Source organism: Manis javanica, chromosome 5 (genome assembly GCF_040802235.1).
Source record: "Manis javanica isolate MJ-LG chromosome 5, MJ_LKY, whole genome shotgun sequence".
NCBI classification, from domain to species: Eukaryota; Metazoa; Chordata; class Mammalia; order Pholidota; family Manidae; genus Manis; species Manis javanica.
Genome location: NC_133160.1, coordinates 144,498,098 through 144,522,306, shown reverse-complemented (window position 1 = coordinate 144,522,306; position 24,209 = coordinate 144,498,098). Strand labels below are relative to the sequence as shown.

At 37.5% G+C, this 24,209-nt stretch overlaps 1 protein-coding gene across 3 annotated transcripts in view; it reads left to right on the top strand.

Annotated features, from left to right (window-relative positions):
- DTHD1 (death domain containing 1) overlaps window positions 1-24,209 on the top strand; it is an 80,909-nt gene that overhangs the window by 29,506 nt on the left and 27,194 nt on the right. For 2 of the 3 annotated variants that reach the window (XM_073237746.1, XM_037003049.2), the window contains exon 8: window positions 5,067-5,311. In XM_073237746.1, the coding sequence (XP_073093847.1) occupies window positions 5,067-5,311 (245 nt within the window). Of the gene's footprint in view, window positions 1-5,066; window positions 5,312-20,523; window positions 20,660-24,209 lie in introns of all 3 variants that reach the window. The other variant, XR_012131771.1, reaches the window with a different exon arrangement.

The window sequence follows — 24,209 nt, the reverse complement described above, 5'->3', positions numbered from 1 at the left end:
GTCCCCCCTAACAACCACATTATGGTTACTGTCCATCAGCTTATGCAATGCTTTCTTTTTTAGTAGTTCAACCTCTCCCCCTCTCCAACTTCTTTCCTTGAGGTGGAGTAGAATCTAACAAGTATGTGTATAAATATGAGGTATGGGGGAGAGTTGAGAGATGGGTTTTATTGGGATTTCTAGCCCACATGTCCTGCCATAGACTTGACTTGAATTAGTATTCTCTGTTCTCTTACGAACTGATACAGATCCCACTGATTTTTAATGATGCCTATTTTCTTTTTGATTCTGAAAATTACTCCAAGCTCCACTGGCTCTATGTTGCTTCAAAAATGATGCAGCTTAAAGCTGAAGCTGTGCTTTCTCTGGTTTCTCAGAAAAAAATGAGACCCAAAAGTGTCCCAATTTGCGGTGTCTCTTCCACTTTCACATGCAGAGTCTCAGTCATCTCAGTCAGCTGACAGGATTTGTGAGTGGGTGACAAGGATGTTGGAGAGAGGGGAAGGGAAAGGAGAGGGAAGGCAGAAAGGAAGGTGGAAGAGATCCCTTCCTACTTGGCGTCCGGAGCAGAAACCACCGGATCCGCCCCAGGACAATTCCTCTAAGAAGATACAGTAAAAACTGGAAGTGTCCCACCCAAACAAATGATGCAAATGATTTTCTTGTCACGCCTGGGACAGCAGCTGTGCGTACCTAAGCAGGAGCGACTGACTGCACTCTTCACAGGCAGTGGTACCGATTGTGTTAGTGCCTGTAATGGGGAGTGGTGAGCAGATGCTAAAATAAGAGTGCTTGAGAACGCCAGTCTACATGCAATTCTTTCATGTAAGGAATGGAGAACTCACCTTCACTCAGGAAAGGGCTCAGGCCAGGTGCCACTTCTGCTTTGCTTTGCCTGGAGGCCTGTACTCAGATCTGGAGCCTCAGTGGATTTTTCTCTAAGTCCCTCAGTAAAGAATTGATACCTCATCCTCCTGTCAGGGCCATCTCTGTGAATCTCAAACATGTGCAGTCAGAGCTGGTCTGCAAGGAGGGTTCTCCTCCCCACCCATCTGCACCTCCACCTCCAGGTACCTCTGTCTGCATTTTCATATCTCACCTTGATGATCATACTGAGAGAAGCCTTCCCTGTCTTTCATGATTATGTCAGTCCTTATTTTGCATTTTCAGATCCTTATGAATTTCTCCTTTGTGGACGTGACCATGGGTACAATCTTCTATTTATTCATTTCATTGTTTGATCAATGTCAGTTTCTCTGACCACAGTCTCATGAGAAAAGGGCCCACCCTACTGGTAGGCAGCATTCAGTCCCTGGTCCCTAGGATGGTGCCTGACAGCTAGGAGTCTTTGTTAGAAAAATGAAGACAAAAGCTTGGGTAAGAACATTATATTATTATGTAATTTAAAGTGCTTAGAACTTTAATTAATACATTTTGGTGACTGCCTTTTGGGAAATGTCAAAGTCTTAATATTCATTTATGTAGAATAGAGAGGAATCTTTTGAGTAAGGTCAAAGGACATGGACTATATTTCTACTTCTAAGAGGAAATAAGACTTATAGGTGCTCCTCTTCATTTTTATATTGGCCTTTGGCATTCTACTGGATATAAGCTGGAGTATGCTTTTATTTTCCAAATTAGAACTATTAATTCAGTACTTAAGCTATCTATTGCAAAACACCTAAGCCCCTAATGCTCACAAAATTCAGAAAGTCCTGGGAAATGGTTAGACAAAATTTTATAAAATGACACCTTATCATCACCCATAACATCCAGTAATTCCCTGAAGAGGTCTGTGTGTGCCAAAGTTGCCCTGAGCACCCTTTGGCCCAGGGAAGAGATTTTCCAAGATATATGCATAGAATGTTAGAATGACCATCCTTTTATTTACCCAACAAAATTTCCCTGTCCCTATGTATGTTATATCCTACCGTGGAGAGACAGAGAAGAGGCAAATAAGTAAATAAAACAGCTTGATGGCAGTGAAAAGGGCCTTAAAGAATAATGAAGCAGGGAAAGGGTATAGAGAGTCTCAGAGGGAGTGGCAGATTTGCAATTTTAAATAGACTTAACCAGGAAAGACCTTTCTGAGAAGGTGGCATTTAAACAGATACTTTAAGAAGGTGAGAGAGCAAGCCATACGCTTAACTCAGGGGAGTTTGTCCCAGGCAGAGGGATAAAAATGCAAATGAATTGAGGCAACACATGTCTGATCAGTTTGAGGAACAGCAAGGAGGCTCAGATGCTTGGATGAGAGGAAGTGAGAGGACATGAGGGGAGTACTGATCATTCCTTGAAGGCCTTGTAAGGACTTTGCCTCTAAGTGAAATGTGTTGAAGGGTGTAAACAGAGGAGCCACATGATCTGATTCAGAGTATAACTAATCTATATCTATCTACCTATAGAATAGAATAGAACATCATCTAGTCGCATCACAGTTATAATCTAATTCATATGCAAAGGAAGAATCAGGGAGACCAGTTAATGAGCCATTGCCATAAACCAAGGGATGATGATGGCTTAGAGTTAGAGGTAGTAGAGATGTGTTAGCCTACAGAAATCCCCTGGGCAAGTGGTTCTCATAGGATTCTTTTGGTTCCCCCATAGCGCTAGCTTTTTACCTTTTCACCTAACTTCTCTAAGTAAGAGCCTATATGTCTTCATTTATATTTTCCATGTTGTCAGTGAAAAATATCCCAATATCTACTGTTGAGAATAAAATGTATTGCTATAAGGAACATTTAGTAACTCACAAAATATAAATTCTGTATTTCTTTGTATGACAAATATTTATCGAAAAGTTACTATTCCAAAGCCCTGCTAAGAATTATATACATAATATATTGAGGAGAAAGAATTTCTCAAAAGGTCAACCAATTGTTGATTTCATAATTTGGGTATTCAATGAATGCCTTTTGCTTTTACTTCGCTAAGTATATCAGTGTGGGGAAAAAAATAGTATCATTTCTTTGTGCTGTTTATTCTTTTTATGGTTTTATTTTTTTCTGTGACAAGGGACCTTTAAAATACAGTGTTAGATCTTGGCAACAATGAAATTCCAATGCTAAAAATCTTCATAATGCTTTCTATTTATAACACTGAGATCATGCTATTTATTACTAGTAAGTCCTCAATAATTTCATCCCTTTCCATATAGAAATGTGACTTATATAGATTTGAATGACAATCTGTATTTATACAAATGAACTGGCAATAAGAGATAGGTAAGTTCCAAATCTAAATGGAGCCAATGTAACTATGCTTCACCCTCAATCCTTATATCCTGTATATAAATTACTCCTTAGGAGTAATTATGTACCTGGCAGGGAGTATCTTTCAGGGATTCTGAAATTTACTGAATTGTATTCTCCTGAGACCAAGGTAGCAACATGTTTCTTGATAATGCTCTAGCGGAAGTAGAAATTTGCCAGGACGTACTCCAGTGATCAAGAAACTCTACCTAATTTACTATTAACTAAATGACATTTCAGTGGCTCCAAATAATTAACCATCTTTTTTTTTTCAGGAGTGAAGCTCTTTTAAGAAGGCAAATCCCAGTTTATCAATCCTGTCCTAGGATGTCATATGCATCTGTTTTGTTCAAATAGCCAGGTTGTCCTTATATATAGACTTACGCAAAGGGACATACTCCTGCACCGTCCATAATCTGGAGTTCTTCTATTTCTAGATTAAATTGTGCTTTAGAAATTCACAACAGGGAGAAAACTATTGATGTCATCTATATCTGTCACTGAATATAGGCAACATAAGAAGATTTTTCATGAGCAACGGCTCTGGGCAGTTAACTCTCAGGCTTCTAGGAGCAGCAGGAAGTTGCAACTTAGATACAAAAGCATCCTATTGACAGGTCTTTGAAAAGTTTATGTGGGTTGCTTTTGGTCGTGTAAATTCAAAACAACGAATCCTGCTTCTTTTTCATCATTTGCTCCATTGCTCATTTAGTGAGCATTTATTATGTGTCAGGCCCTGCGCCAGTCATTTTATCCATATCATTTCATTTCATTCCAGAACAATCCTAGGGGGTAAGTTTTATTTCTCTGGTTTTAAAAATAAGGAAGTCAAGGCTCCAAGAAGTTCAGAGATATGAAAGAAGTGGATAAATATTACAGCCTAGGTAAATAAATGCTCGGGACTGGACTTGGATCTAGATCTTCACATACAGCACATGTTAACCGCTACGCTATAGCTCACTCTTCAGTTTTGCTAAGGGAAATGCAAACATGCCTTAGGAAACATGGCAGTGTCTGTTTTACCACTGCAATAACAAGGCAAAATATCCTGATTGTCACAGTAAAGCCCTGTGAGTGAAAAGTTGTGTTCACTAAAACTCCAGTATTTTCAGTGAGTAGTTGAGAGGACGTATCATTATTTTGGGGGAACTCATCAGATTTTCATAGAAATTTCAGTAACATGAATCCACAACTATTCCATTTGGAAGTTCTAGAACTGCACTATTTCTGTAATGGTGGAAATGTTTGATATCTACAACTTTCATGTGAGATAGGCACTGAACATACGTGGCTATTGCTTGAAATGTGTCTGGAGTGACTAAAGACAAGTGAATTTTTAATTTTGATTGATTTTAACTTCAATTTGAAAAGCTACATGTTGCTAGTGGCTACTATATAGGAGAGTGCAGTTCTAGAATGTCTATTGTAAGTTCATGATAATGTACAATATGATATGAATAATTAGGGAAAAGGAAAATGATGAATATCAAATTATTGAATCTCAATACAGAAAGAGCTGAATGTTTTCAAATTTCTGTAGCAAAATGGAATAAAAAAAGAAAATCAAATATTATTGGATCTACAAGTAGCCAGAGAGCACCTGGTCCGATTACAGATAAGGAATCTTTTTAGTAATCTACACAGTCTCAGCCTATTGCTCCTCTGTCAGGTTATATAGTTTGACAAGAGGCAATGACCTCCAAAAAGCTTTCTTAGCTGTATTTAAAAAAGGAAATGATTATTTGGAATTTTTAAAATTAAGTAGGACAAAGTACTATATCTGAATAGTAACAAATGCATTCTACTACTACTTAGGCAATGGGAAGGATTATGGAAAAGACCACAAGCTTATTTTTCATTTACAAAGAAAACCAAGGCTGGAACTGCAAATCAAAGAGGTGGATGAATTTGGAAACTACAGCTGCCCTCATTATAAGGGGACCATTGCTGTTTATAAAATACCTAAAGAAAAGATAGTCCACAACTTGGATCAACCATTTACACTTGATGGAAACCATAATCAGTTGCCAATTTGCAGATTACCATTGAAATTGCCAAAGGTGAGTCATTTTATTTCCCTAATTAACATATTTTGTTAGTTTTTTTATAATTATCTACCACGGTCAATAGTTCAGACATATGGATAATTAAGGTTTAAAGGAAAGGTAGGAATTAAGTTGCTAAGGAAGTGGGTAGCTACAATTTTGGAGTGGTAGAAAATCAAGATTTTCACTTTTCTTTCATATCAACTTTCTAATAAGAACCATTCAAGTTGATCTGACCTGACAGCATGTTGCTAATGATTATGCAAATAATATCATTCATATTTTGTAACTCTGAGTAATAGGAAATCATTTATGAAAGCATTCAATACATTTCAGAGCACACTTTAAGGAAGAGTCCTATGGTGAGCATGAAAATGACATCAAAACATTTTCACCAAAATTTACCAAATCTTCTATGTTTAAGACTTACTTACTCTTATCTAAAATTCTTATCAGGAAAGTAGGAATGAATTGTTTTTTCAAATATGTCAAACAAATAAATAATTTTATTGCTGTATATACTATTTCAGAAATCCAGGGCCTAATATTTCTTAGCTATATTCTTAAGAGAAATATAACTGAAAATTTTATCACTTCAGAGAAAGAACTTCTTATTCTTTAAAGATGCCAAAATTGCTTTCCCATGTTTTTACTTTTTGTGCTGTGAATAGCAGAAATATGATTTACAATCTAGCAGAATATGCAAAACCTGTTTACAAAATCACCTTGTAAGGTAGTAAATGAGTAGATTAATGGTATAAACAGTGCACTAGTCGTTTTTTAAGTGGCTTTTCTGGAAATGGAAATCAGTAGACATTTCATGGTTATTGTGGCATTTTATCTGAGCTTTGTAAGTTGGCTGTAACTGACCATTGGAAACAAAGAAAAAAGTAGGTTACGAGGAGGAAATCTATGCTATTAGATTTTGAACCAATAATAAATTAGTAAAGCAATTAATTTGACCAATAATCAAAGTTATTAAATAGGGACTATGCTATGATAGGCATTATGATAAATACGGGAAAATACATGCCCTAAAGCTGTGTTGTCCTAAATGATAGTTAGTATCTACATGTGCCTGTGGAACACTTGAAATATGGCTAGGCAAATTGAGATGTGCTCTAAGGATAAAATACACACGAAATTTCAAAGACTCAGTACTAAAGAAAGTCAGTAATCATTTGTTTATATTGATATAATAGTTATAATATTTTAGTTATGGGGTTAAATAAAGTATAGTAGTAAAATTAACTCACTTGCTTTTAAATTTTTTAGTGGCTAACTAAAACATTTTAAATTACTTATGTGTCTCAAACTATATTTCTGGGGGGACTGCTGCTCTAAATGATTTACAATCTAGCAGAATATGCAAAACCTGTTTACAAAATCACCTTGTAAGGTAGTAAATGACTAGACTAATGGTATAAACAGTACATTAGTCGTTTTTTAAATGGCTTCTCTGGAAATGGAAATCAGTAGACATTTCATGGTTATTGTGGCATTTTATCTGAGCTTTGTAAATTGGCTGTAATTTGACCTTTGGTAACAAAGAAAAAAGTAGGTTACGATGAGGAAATGTAATGATTTTGAGTGGGAATGGTGGGCATAGCTGAGCAGGAATTCATGACTCATATCATAACCATTATAAATTCTAATGTACCTAAAGTCTTTCAATGACTTCACGTGCATTGTATCATTAAATCCTCACAAAAATACTATGAGACATTATTATCACTGTTCTTATTTTATAGGAAACTGAGGCAAATAAATTTTATTTAAATTGCCCATGTTCCCATAGTTAAATAAGTGTCAGAGCTAGGATTCAAACCCAGAAAATCTGCTTCCCACATGTGTAACCACCATATGCCCCTGCCTCTTTAGCAGATAGCTAGGATTCTTAGTCATGTATATGGGAAGATTTTAGGACTTCCAGGTTCACCTATGAGTTGTATGACAATTGCATATCTACTATGCTTTAGTGTACAGGTGCTATTAAAGATATCTAACACATGATATGACATGCGTTCTGGTTCATAAAACTGAAATGAGAGCAGAAGACCAGGGTGTAAGGATATTAACTCTTCCTGCTGGATCCTGGGGTTCCAGGGAGACACATATAGGGTAGCAGTCTATTAAACCACAGATACTGAAATTTGCATTTTAAGAACAAGTGCATATAGGTGCATGCCCGCTCTCAGCTTTTCCTCTGCACATTTTCATTTCCATCTCAGGGCCTCTGTGCATTTTGCTCCCTATGCTGAGGCTCTCTTCCCTCAGACAGTCACACAGCTGGGTCTTTATTATTCAGTCACAGCTCAGACATCACCTCCTCTCCTTAATCCTGTCCTTTTCTAAAATTACTTGTTAATTCATTAATTTAAAAAAATTTACTTCATAACACTTAGCCTTAAAAGAAATGATCAGATTTAATTCTTTGTTCATGTATTTCCTATTTGTCATAGGTCCCTGAGAAAGCAGGCTCCGTGAGTGAGGTACCCTGCCTGCCTTGCTCTGTTCTATGGTCAGGGGTTAGAACGGTGCCCGGCATATTGTAGGAACTCTACAATATGTGTGACTGATGAATGCAGAGAGGTTTGTAAGCGTTCCTTGGATTCTAAAAGTTTAAGAGTCATTGACTTGAAGGAATGCTTGAATTCTCTCAGAGCAGTGGTTTAGAGCCTCCCTATAGAAACACATAGTTGGCAAGCTAAGGAGTCGATTTGGTTCAACAGGAAGGTTTGAGAGCAGAGGAGGAATACAGCAGGGGCGCTGTCCAGGTAGTCAATTTCGCACTTGACTTCCTAAGATCACTATGTTCTTCTGCTGCTCTGGGGTGATTAGAGGGAGACAGTAAGGGGCTCCTGGAAGTCTCTGGCAGGAGGTGGTGAGATTATTAGTGACGATGGCAGACAATGGAAAGAAAGGCCCTTACATAAGAAAGGACAGATTTTAGGTCCAAAATGTGACCAACTTCAACTTCCAGTTTTCTCTGTGACCTACCTGACTTCAGGAATTAATTAGCCAAATTAGTCAAGCTAGATAATTTAGGGGTTTATATAGATTTTGCTCAATAGAAGTCTGTGCTAGTGATTCTCCCTGTCTTCTGAATGAACTCTTCCGCCTTGATTCTGACACACCGTTCCCCTCCCGCTTGCCAGAGCAATTCCTAAGGGTCATCCTTCCAGGAGGCCTTCCCTGACCTCCCACTCTGTACCAAGATACGTGTTCCTGGTGTGTTTCCACAACATACTTAATCATTTGTTATATTTTATTATTATCATTTGCTTCTCAACAAATTTTTCTCAATCTTTTTGTTTTTGCTCTCCTAAGGAGTCTCTTTAGATATCTTTTCCCCTTATCATTCCTCCCATCAAATTTTAATATTACAAATATATTGTATGTCTGTCCTGTATGTATATTTGTATCTTAAACATTAAAAGTATATACTATTTTTATCTTGCCCAAGAGCAAATTTCTTACCCCAGTTGGGAATGCATGCAGTCAACTGTGTGAGCCTATATATTGTCCTGCTCAATTTACATTGCCTGTGCCATACAATGTAATTCTATGTATGTATGTATCTATGCTTGAAATTTTTTTGTGAACGTATCTATGCTTGAAATTTTTTGTGAATAATTAAATGAAATCAGTCAATTTCTTCGAACCTTAAAATTGTCCAGCCTTGACACTGATAATCTTAAAACTATATTGGCACATTTTAAACATCTGTTCCCTTTCATATATGAACCTACTGTCAATATCCATCTGTCCTTTCTTTTTCATCCAGGTAGGTTTGTACAGGGCTTTCCAGATTTTGCTCTTTTGGCCTTTTCTCATGCTTCAACAAAGTCTTTACTGCTAAGTTTGTTGGGTTGAGAAAAAAATCTGTGTCTGTAGAAACTTCTTCCCTTTTTCAAACTAACGTACCTAAATGGCAATTAAAACCATGACCTTGGTTTGTGGGGGGGACTTGGTGGTGGGGGGAGTCTAGTAAACATAATGTTCCTCATATAACTGTAGATTAATTATACCAAAAAAAAAAACCATGACCTTTATTTTTGTGAGAACAGGTTTCTTCCATAAAGTTCAGAATTTTTTTGAAAAAAATCACCCTCAGCTAGACAGTTTTAGAATGAGCTATTTTCAGGAAGTGGAAGTAGCCTTATATGGAGCATGACATCAGTGAACACTACATTATGCATGTGTTTATATGTGTAACATAAATTAGGTGAAGGCATTTATCAGAATTAAAAGTGCTTTCCACACAGAATATAAACAGTAAATATTTATATGTATGTGTGGAGATACAAACATACACATATTCAAACACATACCACTGTAAGGTGGGTTCTTAATAAACCACGTCTGATTCCCAAAGGTGTGAAAACACATCACCCATTACTTCATGCCTGTGAGGATTTCTGTGTATCTTTTTCTTCAGTCTCTATATTCCGTTCATTCATATATTAATTCATTCAACAAGCACTTCTCATAACCCTTGGGCCAGGCATATAACGATGTTCCTGTATGTTTATTTGTTTTTCTCTTACCTCTCCACAGACTATTCAGAGGCAGAGTGAGCCTTTAAACCATCAGTCAGATCATCTCTTGCCTCTGCTCCAAACCCTGCATTGGGGCCTGGTTTCACTTAAAGTAAAAGACTCTGTATGAACTTGGTTCCCATTGACTCTAGGACTTTTCTCCTTATATGCTTTTCTTCACTTATTCAACCGCAGCCACAATGCCCCTTACTGTTCTTGGAACTTTCCACACATGCTTCTGCTTTAGGTCTTTGTAGTAGTGGTTCCGCCTGCCTAGAATGCTCTTCCATCCATCAGATGCTTGCATGGCTAACACCTTCACCACCTTCAATTCTTTGATCAAATTTTACCTTCTTTATATTGAGGCCTAATCTGATTCTAATTCTTATCACAATCCACTCCTGACACTGCTGATCCTCCGTAACTTGCTTTCCTTAACTTTCTTCTAAAGCATGGTTACCTTCTAGCATTGATTTCCTGACCTACTGTGTTTGTCATTAGAACACCTTCACTCCACAACTGGAACATAAACTCCTTAAGGGCAGGGATTTTCATCCGTTTGTTCATTGCTGAATCACAAGGACCTAGACTAGTACCTGCATATGTTAGTGCTCAATAATTATTGTTGAATGAATTCATAAATAGATCTTGAATTTAAAGCGCCAAATGTGTGAAGAGGGAAGTGAGAAGTGTCAGGAAGTAAAATAAATTAACCTCAGGAGGTCGACAGAATTGGCAAATGGGATGGCCAGTAATGGCTTCCCTGTGGAGGGTCCTTCTGGGCTGTGGAGCAACAGTGACAGGAAACCCACCTGCCAGGAGAGCACCTCTGTGTGGGAAAAGGAAAATACCAAGAGTGCAGTGGCCATGAGCTTCTAATCAGGACTCAAAACAAGACCATCATGGTGAATGTATATGGGAGGGGCAAAGAAATATGATGAGGTATGAAAGAGAAAGAGGGTCCTGGTGAGAGCTTCCATTTCAATATGATCTTCTGAAATGGGCACAGAACCAACAACTGTGAAACATATTGCTGAAAAGAACAATGATTTATCTCTAAATCTTTCCTAAGCCATGCTTCAAACTCCCTACCAACAATCAACTAAATTCAGTTCACACTACGTCTTCTTGTGCTTTGGCAGAAACAAAGCAAGTTTCAAAAACTCTCAGATGTTTTAAGTGGAAGGAAGTGGTATCGTGTGCGCCTCTGAAATCACGTCACATAGGTGACTATCTGGGCCTTTTGGGTATTTACACCAGCTTGGCTTGTGGCTGCCTGGTGTTCTTCCTGTCTGCTCAGACGCTTTGCCCTGAAGGAGGGAAGGACCAGGTCTGGTGGCTGTGTCTGCAGGAGTCTGTTCCAGGCTGCAGTTACCAGTCATACCTAACCTACATGTTTACGTAAGTCATCTGCTGACCCAAGTTTTGCTTAGCCTGAACTTCCTTTTTTTTATATTGAACTCATGACATGTGATTTCTAGTAAATAATGATACTGCTTCAACACTTAACTTTCTCACCACATTAAATGACTTGTATCAAAGGGAGGAAGCCTGAAGACGCTGGTGTAACCGTCAGTTCATCAGAATTACCACTTTTCACCACCATGTACTTTCGTTGCCTCCTCTCTGCCCTGCCAGGGATGATGTTTTTCTATGTGTTTTTTTTCTCCCCTCTAACCACATTAAATTCTAAAGCACAATCTTGACTAAGTAAATGAGAAGATTCCGAGCTATTGAAAATGTTTACATTCACAGGCACTACCATTCTACTTAGGTTTTTCAGTTTCAATAATTTACAAAATTATATTAAGGTTCAAGAACGACATGGAATTATGATCTTAATGCTAGCTGTTAAGAAAGCAGATTAGAAAAGCTGTGTGCTTTTTTAAAATTAAATCTCTGTAAGAGAAATCAGGTGATTTTTTTGTGTGAGTGTGTTTGTGTGTGTGTGTGTGTGAATAGTGAACCTAATGGTGATTTAAAAATTTTCTGTAATGTAGTTTCATGCTTTCTACATCAGAGTGAATTCCAGTAATATGTATGTTGCCTCATGGTCCACTCCCTACCAACTATAAAAGAAAGTCACTAGAATCTTGGTAAATGGAAGTATCACCACAATTGTCTTTTCACCTACATATATCCCCTTGTGCTCCTACCTCCCAACCCCATATATATTCACTCTGTCACCAAGTCCAGTTGATCCCAAATCTGAAATCTCTCTAAGTGTTTTTTTTTTTAAGCCTTCTCCCTCTTCCCAGTGTTTCCATTCTCCTCTCTTGGGCTCTTCCCTGCCATGCCCTCCAGGCCTGCTGTCTCGCCTTTCCCTAAGTCATTAGAATGACCTTCAAAGATGGTTTTGACCATGTCACTGCAAAACCTACTTTATATTGTACATGAGATGCAAAAGGGAGAAATTGAGCAAACCTAGTTTAGTCAGAAGTAGGATCCCATATTCTTTTCAGAAGAGAATCTTTCCCTTCTCCAGCTCTCTCCTTCCTCTTCATCTACCTGTTCCCTTTTCTTTTTCCTCTCCTTTCTCTGCCTCTTCCCCTTCCTGCTTCTCTGTCCCTTCTCACCCATCTTCTTCCTTCTTCCTTCACTCTCTGTCCACGAAAGGGACACCTTTCTCCGCTCAGCAGGCAGTATAATGAAGTCAGGAACTGTACACTCTGTGGTCATATGGCTTTCCAGGATTCTTTAATACAGGAAGCACATATATTCTTGTCTGTCTGGGAAAATTTCACAAAAAGAGTAATTGGTATGTTTGTATTATATTCTCTTAAAATCATAACATTTAGTAAAAAATGATTTTCATTAATTCAAACATTTTTCTAATTCATGGCCTCCAACTTTTTTCAGTAGTCAACATGTCAATGAACAAATACTGATTAAGTGCCTACTATATATGTAGGGCCTAGAAAAATATTAATACAGGTCCAAGTTATAGCTTTCAATGAAATTACAGTTCAGTTCAAGAAATAAAGCATAAATACTTTGAGTTATAAAACAATGCAAGAGATAAATAAAAATTTAATACAATAATATAGTAATATCTTAAGACAGGAACTGATGATTAACTGCAAATGAATGACCCAGATGATAAGTTCTAGGACATTCCAGAGAAGAGAGTGATTCCCGTGGGCTGAGAGGACACGGGACACTTCACATAGCAAGGGAGATGTAGAGAATGTTTAGGTTCTGGAGAGGACAGGAGAAAGAGGTAGTGGGTTCCACACAAGAGGGTGGGTATGAGCTGGAACTGAAAAAGTAAAGCACAAGGAGTGTTTCAAGAAAGGACAGTGAATAGATCTGTGTGGCTTGAGGGGAAGATTTGAAAAGAAAAATCATATCGGAAATAAGTTGGGGAAAGATTATGGAAGGCTTTGAATGCCCTGTTTAGGCCAGCAAAATGTCTCTGAAATTGTTATAGGTGGAGCCTTTAGTCACAATTTGTTAGAGGAATGTGATTGATTTCATGAGCTAGAGATCATGTGCAAAGATTCAAACCAGAGATCCAGAATGTATAAGTAAACAAACAAAATCTCCCAGCCACTGGTATTCTTGGAATGAATGTGGCTATAACTGAGGATGGAGAAGTAGGTCTCTAGTTCATTTGCAATTATGTTTATTTTTTATCTTATAGGTAATGGCAAGCCATTAACAATTTTAATCAACAGGGGGAAATGATAAAATTTTTTTAGCATATAATTGTGACAGCCTAAAAGGATAAATTAGAAAGAGATGAGCTTAACAACAGTAAAATAAAAGGCTAATGAAGTAGTCCATGGAAAAGATGATGATGGTCTGATGTTAAGACCATATCAGGAAGGCCAGCGATTAAAGAATAGAGCCGGAGAGAGCTGGGATCAACTGGACTTGGTGATAGGATGAATATGTGTGGGGTCAGGACGTAGGGGGATGGTGGGATATTGAGGAGCTGTGGAGAGGGGGCTTCTTGGATGGCTGCCAGGACACTGGTTTGAGCTGTTGTCCTATGATATGACCCAAGGTTTCACTGACATTAGTTTGGAATTGTGTTTAAACTTATGTTTCATCTCTGTTCCCCCTAATATAGTCTGATCCAATAGATGATTGCAACTGCCTCCTAGAGGCCTATCACCAGTCCCCTCATCTACACGAGGCCACACAAGTAATGGTGGTTTATCTCAAAGACAAATATGATCTTGCCACTCTTCTAAAACTTCTCAACTGGCACTTTATTGATCAAAGTCCAAGCCACCTATCCTAGCATATAAGGCCCTTCACAAGCCTACACAACCTCTTCCTGTTGCATTTACCAAACTAATATATTTTGCTCAGGTTCCACTGAGGGTCTCATTTCCATTACATATGATGACCTTAACTGCTACAGAAGCTCCTCCCACAGCTGCCCTTAGGATACTACTGATTCCATACTTAGCTATATTATCATCTCTTTAGCAGAAGTCTAAATTTTTCAGGCAGAATTAGGTAACTAGGCTGTATCTATAATCAGAGAAGTTTGGGCATATACTAATGTACATCTGTTAAAATCTTTATTCATGTGATAACAATGGTAATGATAATAAATACTAATATTTATTAAGTTATTCCCTGCTAGTAATTTGATAAAGCATATAAACACATTTACTAAAGAGGTAAGTGGTTGAAGAAACTGACACACAGAAAGGTTTGCTTAAAGGGAAATAGCTAGAGAATGGCAGAGCCACTGTTTGGATGCAAGTTTGTCTGATTCCAATGGTGGCACCCCTAGTCATTATACCTAGTATTTCCTTTTGTCACTGATGTCCTCAGGGCTGGAGGCACAGCTCATTCAATTTTGTAATCTCATCTCCTAGTATGTATTCAATAATGTTTTGTTGAACTATTTAATGAATAAATGAATGTATGCTGAGAAAATTGATACAACAATTGAAGATGGAGTTTGAATAGCTGGCAAGAGCTTGACCTGTTTCCTTTCCAAGCTACCAGTTACATTTAGCAGAGGCCTTTCATGCCTTCAAAAAGAATGACTAATGAGGAGACTTCACACACTGCGGCCAGACATGGGAAGATGATTGTGGCTATCTGGGCTTTTCCCAGCAACATTCGTATCTCTCTTTCTGTTGGAAAAGCTGTTAGCTTCTATAAGCCAAAATACAAAACAAATCGGGAAAATAAACAGTTTGAATGTTCTAGAAAGAATAATGCTCAAAATTGAAAAAGGTACCTTGACAGGTCTTCAGAACTGACAAAAACTTGTCAGAATTATAATTTAAAAGTGGACTAATAAAGAGAGGAGATAGAAGTTAATGCAAGTTCTAACAATGTTATGTATCTTTGGTTTGTTGAGCTGCTTTTAAAATCAATAGTGTCTCCCACATAGCTGTAGATATGGATCAAAGACATCTGCTTTCGCCTGAATTGCTTGGAATACTGAGCAAAGCTTTCGGCATATTAACAATAGTTAGCATTTATGTAGTGCTTGCCAAGTGCCAGATACGTTTGAAGTGCTCTCTATATATTATGTTATTTAATCCTCACTGAAACTCCATGTGGTATGTCTACTGCTTTGTCCTTTGGTAGATAAAAAATGAAACTAGAGATAAAAATTTAAAATTAGATTTATCTATTCTAGAATGCCCTTGACAACTTTACTTTATGATGTCATGTATATTCCATGTAATTGCCTGCGTTATCCAGAACATTGCTAACTTTATGTCTGCAGTCTTTCCTGAAAGCACTTCCTTTGGTCCCACCTCCTCAGATCAGTTGAGGTTTCTTGAATGGTCTGTGGCTACCAGGGCCCCAAAGCTGTCTCCTTTTGGGACTTCTTCAAGGCTGGGGATATTTAATCCCTACCTCTTGACAAAGGCTTGATCAAACTGAGACATTTTCTAAGAAGGAATTGAAAAAATAATGAAAAAATAAAACATAACTTTGGCAACAGTAAAATGTGAATAGGATTAAAACTAAGAAGAATTTGAACTATACAGAGATATGGATCAGCCTGATTTCATTTCCAAAAGTCTTAATTTCTAGATTTATCTCCACTGAGATCACTCTTGACTTAAACTAAGTACTTGTTTTTTTCCCCCAGTAATCTTACTTCTCTGTGGGTTTAGGCTGGTCGTCAGATATCTCTCTATGTAGAAGCCCTTCCATTTACTCTGTGTGTCAAGCATTTCTCCTCAAGCCTTCAGGAAGTGCTACACTGATTATGCAATTATAACAACATTCATGACGAAAATAACAACAATAGTATATTTATTGACTGATACTGATGTCTTTTAATTTATTTATTTTTATAATTTTTTTTTTTGCATGTGTGGAAGTTTACAAAGGCACACAAATACAGAGAAAATACACAATGAAATTACACGGACCCATTACCTATCATTCTCTGTCATTCTTGTTTCACCCAGTATCAACGGGATTTTTGTTTGAGTATTTTAAAGCAAGTCACAGCTATTTTATCTCTTTACTTATAAATAATTCTGTATATTTTCCTAAAAAGGACTTAAAAAAGCACAATACCATTGCTACACTCAATAAATTAACAATTAGTACTTAATAACATCTACCACCCAGTCTATGTTCTCTCTTCACCTACTAACTCAATTTTCTCTTTTTACAGTTAATTTCTTCAAAAACAAGGTCCAGAAAATGTCCACACATTGTATTTAGTTTGTGTGTCTCTACCACCATTTGTTAAATTTTGAGTGTAGATCATGCCCTTTACAGATATGATTTCCATCTGTCCTTCAGGGGTCTGAACCATCATCTCTGTTTCACTTGTTAGCATAGTAAGAGAATTTAGATGGCTTGCCTCAACTTACATAATTTCACAGGTCCAGAGGCTGTGCTGGGACACAGACTTCAACCTCATTCCTCTTTTCTACTGTGCCCCCACCCCTATCCCACCTCACCATACTCCTTAAGCAAGCCAAACCCTTGCTTTCTTTATGTCTGCCACTTTTGATATTATGTCATGTTGCCTCTCATATCCTTTGCCCCTTCAGGGTGCTTGGCAAATATAGAACTTTCAAAAAGGCAGACTCCATTGCTAGGATGGTAGTTTCTATTGTTATCTGGAATTTTTCAGCTTCTGATGCAGAAGCAGTCTTCCTCTACCATCTTGGTTTAAAATGCATAGTCACTATGAATAGCCAAAATAAGGTCCTCTGCTCTATTCGTGGTGACATCAGCTCAGAGCTCCTTACTCTCAGGGCAGAGATGACTGCCATCCATTTAACATAATGAGGACTCTAGCTTTCTCTGGCTTAGGTTAGGAGTTCCCATTCCTGGCTTTTTGTTAATGACTTACTTGTAACTCTGATGCCCTCAAGATACTCTCTATGGTTTGAAAAGAACAAGAATACTTTCTATGTATGTTTAAAGTAAAACGTATGATTCCTGGGAATAAAAGGGGACATTTAGTTATATTGCTTTTTCCCAAATTTTAAAATTGCAAGTGCTTTTCTTTAGGGCAATAACATATCAGTTTTAAATATGGGTTCATGTGATGTGGAAATTGTTCTCTTTTAATCTTTTCCCTGTTTCTCTGAGTAGATCTCAGGTTTGTGTTACCATGTATTCGTATACAAAAGCACCCCTGTTGACAAGCAGAGAACAATTCTCAGGTTCAGAGATCTTGGCTGGCAAGAGAATTTAATATTGTTTTGTTTTAGTTGTATGTATTTTTAAGGTTTCATGTATTTATACAAATGAAATCATTTTTCTACTTATGATTAAAATACAAGAGTTCCTTTAAAAATATACTTGTGTAGGTTAAAAACTTTAGAAAATATATATATTAAGTAATAACATCTTTTTGAGCGTTCATTGCATAAGATGCCTTGTTCTAATTTACATGATATTAATTCAGTGCTTCCCTCTATGAAGCAGGTACCATTTTGTAAATGAGGAAAGTGAGACACAAAGAGAACACTTTCAGATCACAAGTTTAGTAGGTAGTATGGTTAGCAGTTGAGCTCTTTCCCTCCATTTCATACTGGCTACAAGTCTGCATGCATAAATGGTGAGCTTAATGCAAGACAGACTGGGGTGGCTGAGTGAAAGTCCTGCCTTACAACCTTCACTTTACATACAGGCTTTAACTTACAGGTTTAAATAAAAGGTCATTTTATTGAAATGAAATAACTTGGATAATGCCCTTTAGTTGAAATAAAATGGAATAGCTTAGTTCAGTTCCTTGCACATAGTGGGTACTCAATAAAAGCCACTGAATTATTTTGTTACACATGTCTTGACAGAACTAGCATCTCATTTTGCATGCAAAGAGGCCTTCTACACCTTTCATATTCCAATCCATAGCTGACCATCCAAAGATCCATCTGTCACTAATGCTAATCCTGTAAGTATAGCCTTATGTATAGAAAGATGTGATCTGCATGTTTTTGGACATGATAGCCCTTCCCTATCGTCTCAAGCTGAGTAGGGCTCAGCCTCTGATGACCATCTAGTCTCTCACAAGACCTAGAAAGAAGCAAAATGTTTCAGTCTTTTCCTGGACTCCTCTATATACTAATGCACTTTCACGGAGCGTAGGATGGTGGTGGGTTCAAGTTGACCTCATTCTTGAAACGTACATATGAAAACAAAAGTAAAACACAGTGCAGTGGAAACAACTGTCATTATGGGCTGGCTTTAGGGCTGATTTGTTTGATACCACAACGAGGTCATCTTTGTGCAGAACTCCCCACCGAAGGCCTGAAAGGGCAAACTTAGGTCAAGTCAGGGAATTCAGCAAAGATGATGGGTTGAAATTCCTGCAGGGGTCACCACAATAACCTATAAAAACTAACATGAAAAGTAACAAAAAATGAAGTTAGAAAAATTATAAATCCTTCTATTTCACACATATTTTGAAGTACTAAGTAGAAACAAGGACAGACAATGGTATCTTTAAACTCTATAGCAATATCCTATTTTAAATTGTAGCAGGTGCTCACTCATTCCAAGGGCACCCACAAGAACACTATTGCTATTTGGCAGATGCAGAAATAGCAAGTGGTAGAATTTTCCTCTTTAATTTCTATGTACCTACTAGTTCTTGGGGTCCCAACTGCAGAACCAGTTTTTGTGTAAAGTAACATGCTAAGGACTTTCTGACACTTGAAGCTTCATCTAATGTGATGCCTCAGGTAAACATCATGGCATTACAGGGAAGCGTCAGGGTAATACAACCAATGAAACAATTGAGATGTTAGTGGTATTATTGCTTATCATTTACCCTAAGGCACTTCTGCCTAAAGAGATTTTCACAGGTAATTATTATAGTATCTTGTGGCAACAATTCATCCAGTCTTAACCTCCACACTTCCCAACCGCACACATCTATTATACATTTTTCTGATAAATTGGTCATTTATTTTGCAGTGAAAGTGGTATGAATAATAAAAGCTCAAGGAAATATATTTTAAGTATATTTCTGTGTGCTGTTAGCAAGGATTTTAACAGAAGCCTTGTAAGATACAATCACTAAGTGTGGAGAAAGGGGAACCCTCCTACACTGTGGTGGGAATATAAATTAGTTCAACCATTGTGGAAAGCAATATGTAGGTTCCTCAAGAAACTAAAAAAAGAAATACCATTTAACCCAGGAATTCCACTCCTAGGAATTTACCCAAAGAAAACAAGATCCCTGATTCAAAAAGACATATGCACCCCTGTTCATAGCAGTACTACTTACAATAGCCAAGATACGGAAGCAACCTAGGTGTCCATGAGCAGATGAAAGGATAAAGAAGATGTGGTACATATACACAATGGAATATTTATTCAGACATAAGAAGAAAATAAATCCTACTATTTGCAACAATATGGATGGAGCTAGAGGGTATTATGCTGAGTGAAATAAGCCAGGTGGAAAAAGACAAGTAACCAAATGATTTCACTCATTGGTGGAGTATAACAGCAAAGCTAAACTGAAGGAATAAAACAGCAGCAGACTCACAAACTCCAAGAAGGGACTAGCAGTTAACAAAGGAAAGGGGTTGGGGATGGTGAGTGTGGAAGGAGGAAGAAGGGGATTAAGGGGCGTTATGATTAGCACACATAATGTAGGGGGTCCTGGGGAAGACAGTATAGTGCAGAAAAGACACGTAGTGACTCCATAGCATCTTACTCTGTTAATGGACAGTGACTGCAATGGGATGTGTATGTGGGGGACTTGATAATATGGGTGAATATAATAACCACAATGTTGCTCATGTGAAACCTTCATAAGATTGTATATCAATGATACCTTAATAAAAAAAGATATAATACTAAGTACTAGTTTTTCATATAAACCTCTTCAATTAAGTAAAAGTTGTTTGCTATAGGAGTTCATTTATTATATCATAATAGTATACTGTATATTCTCAGTCTTTATAATGTATGACTCCTATTTCTGAAATTATGAATGGTTTTACATTGTAAACAAGTTAGACAGAATATTGATCCAAGAAGTAATCTGGTACAAAAGATTTATGTTAGTATAAAAGCTTTGTGTGCAGTTAGGAGTCTAGCAAACTACAAATCAAATCAGAGCTTATATCAGTGCTGAGTGAGGACATACAGGTATGAAGAACTGAGGTGGACTTCCAGGTTTTCAGGCAGGCTTGTATGAAGTTGGAAGTTTCTATTCAGTCCTAATACTAAGCAAAGAGTTGAAGAAATAAAAAAATCATCTCTTTTTAGATCTGTCAGAGAAGTGAGGTCACAAAGGTTTGCTTCTGCCTCCTAAATTGAAGAAACTAACTGGTGAATACAAAGAATCATAATTCAGCAGAGCAGGAACCCACCAGCAGAAACCTCCTCCAGGGCACAGGCCAGGGTAAGGAAACCAGAACTGTGATTGACAAACTGGGGGAGGCTCACTGTGGACAAGTCTGAGAGCCGCAAACACCAGGGGACCCAGTCAAGGGGGACTCACATACTGTTACGAATTTTATCTCCAGGAGCTCAACCAGGTCTCACAGTGAATAGTTGAGAAAAATCCCCTTGTACTTCCAGCAGAGAGAGGAAAAAGGAAATATTTTGAAATAGGCCAGAGAGTTTTGTTCTTTTTAACAAAGTCTGTCTTCAAGAGAAACTAATCACAGCCTAACTTGCAGGGGAATTATCAGAGCCTTACTGATCTGGGGAAAGGGAAATACCCAACTGTGGTACCCTCTAACCATCCCTGTCCACAGAATGGGATGTTGGGGAACTGAAAAGCACATGTGAAGTTCACAGTCCAGAACTACAAGCTCACAGAAGACTGAGACCTAATCATAGAACACTTCCCCTCCCCCACAGCTCACCACAGCATAACTAAAAACCTATTTACAACAGTTCCTTTCATGCAGTACATCATGTTTGGCCATCAAGGAAAAATGACAAGACATACAAAAAGGCAAAAAACATAATTTTAAGGAACAGAGCAAGGACAAGGACCAGACATAGATATGGAAGAGATATTGGAATTATCAGACCAGGAACTTTTAAAAAAACAGAAATGAAGAATGCCTTTGATGGGCTTATTAGTTAGATGGACATGGCTGAAGAAAGAATTTGTGAGCTTGAGGATATCTTCACAGAAATCCCAAAATTGAAAAGCAAAGAGGAAAAAGAGAAAAATAGAACAGAACATCCAGGAGCTGCGGAACAACTACAAAACATATGGTGGATAATAGGAATTCCAGAAGGAGAAGAGAGTAAGGAACAGAAGAGGTATTTGAAACAATAATGAGTAAGAATTCCCCCAAATTAACGTCAGACACCACACTGCAGATCCAGGAAGCTCAGAGAACATCAAGCAGGATATATGCCAAGAATTGGGCTAAATGTAACTATATTATTTCATTTCAAACCCATAACAATAGTTTGAAGAATTGTTATCCCCCAGTTGCAGATGTAACTTCTCCAAGGTAAATGGAACTAATCTTGAAATCCAAGTCTGTCTAAAGCCCTAACTTAAAAAATAAATAATATTGCCTCCAAATAATGATTATTAACACTACTTTTAATTACTGACCTTGTTCTGGTATGACTACAGCAACTTGAACTTTATTATATAACTTTGTGCTAGTCTAGTGTATCTATAACCTTGTGAGGTAGTTATTATTACATCTACTTTGCAAATGAGAAAACTGAAGTTTAGAGAGGTGAGATAATTTCACCAAAAACATACATACTAGGTGATAGATTTTGAAAGTAACATTTGTAAGATTCATGACTAAACTAGGGTGTAGATAAGATAATATAGTGTTTTTGTTTTTTTTTTGAGAAGGCATCTCTCATATTTATTGATCAAATAGTTGTTAACAACAATAGAATTCTGTATAGGGGAGTCAATGCTCAATGCACAATCATTAATCCACCCCAAGCCTAATTCTCGTCAGTCTCCAATCTTCTGAAGCATAACGAGCAAATTCTCACATGGTGAACAAATTCTTACATAGTGAATAAGTTCTTACATGGAGAACAGTACAAGGGCAGTCATCACAAAAACTTTCGGTTTTGATCACGCATTATGAACTATAAACAATCAGTTCAAATATGAATATTTGTTTCATTTTTATACTTGATTTATATGTGGATCCCACATTTCTCCTTTTATTATTATTATTATTTTTTTTAAATAAAATGCTGAAGTGGTAGATAGATGTAAGATAAAGGTAGAAAACATAGTTTAGTGTTGTAAGAGAGCAAATGTAGATGATCAGGTGTGTGCCTGTAGACTATGTGTTAATCCAAGCTAGACAAGGGCAATAAAACATCCACGGATGCAGAAGACTTCTCTCAAAACAGGGGGATGAGGTTCTAAGCCTCACCTCTGTTGATCTCCAATTTCTCACATGATGGCCCCCCTGCGACTGTGCCTGTCTTAGGTTGTTCCTCCCTTGAGGAATCTTACCTGTCTCTGGCTAACCAGTCATCTTCCGGGGCCATACAGGGAAATGTAAAGTTGGTAAGTGAGAGAGAAGCCATATTGTTTGAAAAGGTTAGCTTTTTACTTCTTTGCAGATTTATGCCCTGTGGCTTCTATGCCCAGCATTTGTCTTGAGGTATCTTTACCACTTGGAGGAATTATGATACTCGGTAAATTTGATATGAGGCATGAATTCTATTTAAGGGTTGTAATTAGGAAGGAAGAAGAAAAGCTATAGAAATAGCAGACGGAAGAAAACATGGGAAGATTGATGATTTCTTTGACATATATTCTTGTAGAGTAACATAAGCATGTATAGGTTTTAAACTACTAATTAAATTGCGTACATACATTAACATAATAGGAATACAGCTACATAACAAAAGCAGACCTACAATTACCAGCCATCTCCAGTGAAACCAAGAAAACCAGTTAGGTACCCTAGGCATTTGTGAAAACTTATCAATGATATGATGGATATTGTCTAACTGAATTTGAATAGTTTGAGAAAAATCAGACAAATTAAACCAACACATTCCTGGGAACTGTTTACATCCCATATGTTCTTTTAACAGTAGATAGTCTGTAGTTGTAAGATTTTGGAGCACTACAACTTGCACTTCTCCTTATTCTTGATTGAGTTCCAACAGTATAGATTCAGTCAAATGTGTTGTTTTACTGTATGCACAGGCCAGCTTAGATATCTCCTTCTTCATTCCAATGGCAAGTCCAGGAACCAGTGAGATGAATGCAGCTACAACTGCAGCATTGCCTGGATCTCTGTTGAGGTTTTTTTTGATGATCATCTTCTGGTATGACTCTTTCAGAGAGTGCTGATGTTGGAAGTTCTTCATATCATATCTAAGTTCACTTTCTGGGTAGCCAAATTAGGCTTTGGTCGTCTGTATAAACACAAACAGACCCTTTGCCCACACTTCGATCTGCCCTTTATACCATTGTTTAGAACTCATTGGAGGTCACCACACAGGAACCCCTTTTTTTTTGTTTTAAGAGAAAGAAATATTATCAGGAAAGTGTACCTCCGTAGCCCATCATCTGACACCCTTTAAGTGATCAAAATTAAGGATAGTTAAAGCATGCATTAATCATTGATTTACAGTCAGTTTTATCCTATCATGGAGTAATCCCCCTTTTTATTTATTTTTTGTTATCTTTAATCTACACTTACATGAAGAATATTATGTTTACTGGGCTCTCCCCTATACCAGATTCCCGCTATAAAACCCTTTAAAGTCACTGTCTATCAGCATAGCTAAATGTTGTAGAATCACTACTTGTCTTCTCTGTGTTGTACAGCCCTGCCCTTTCTCCCACCCCACCCCATTATGCATGCTAATCATAATACCCCCTTTCTTCTTCCCCTCCTTATCCCTCCCTACCCACCCATCCTCCCCAGTACCTTTCCCTTTGGTACCTGTTAGTCCATTCTTCGGATCTGGGACTCTGCTGC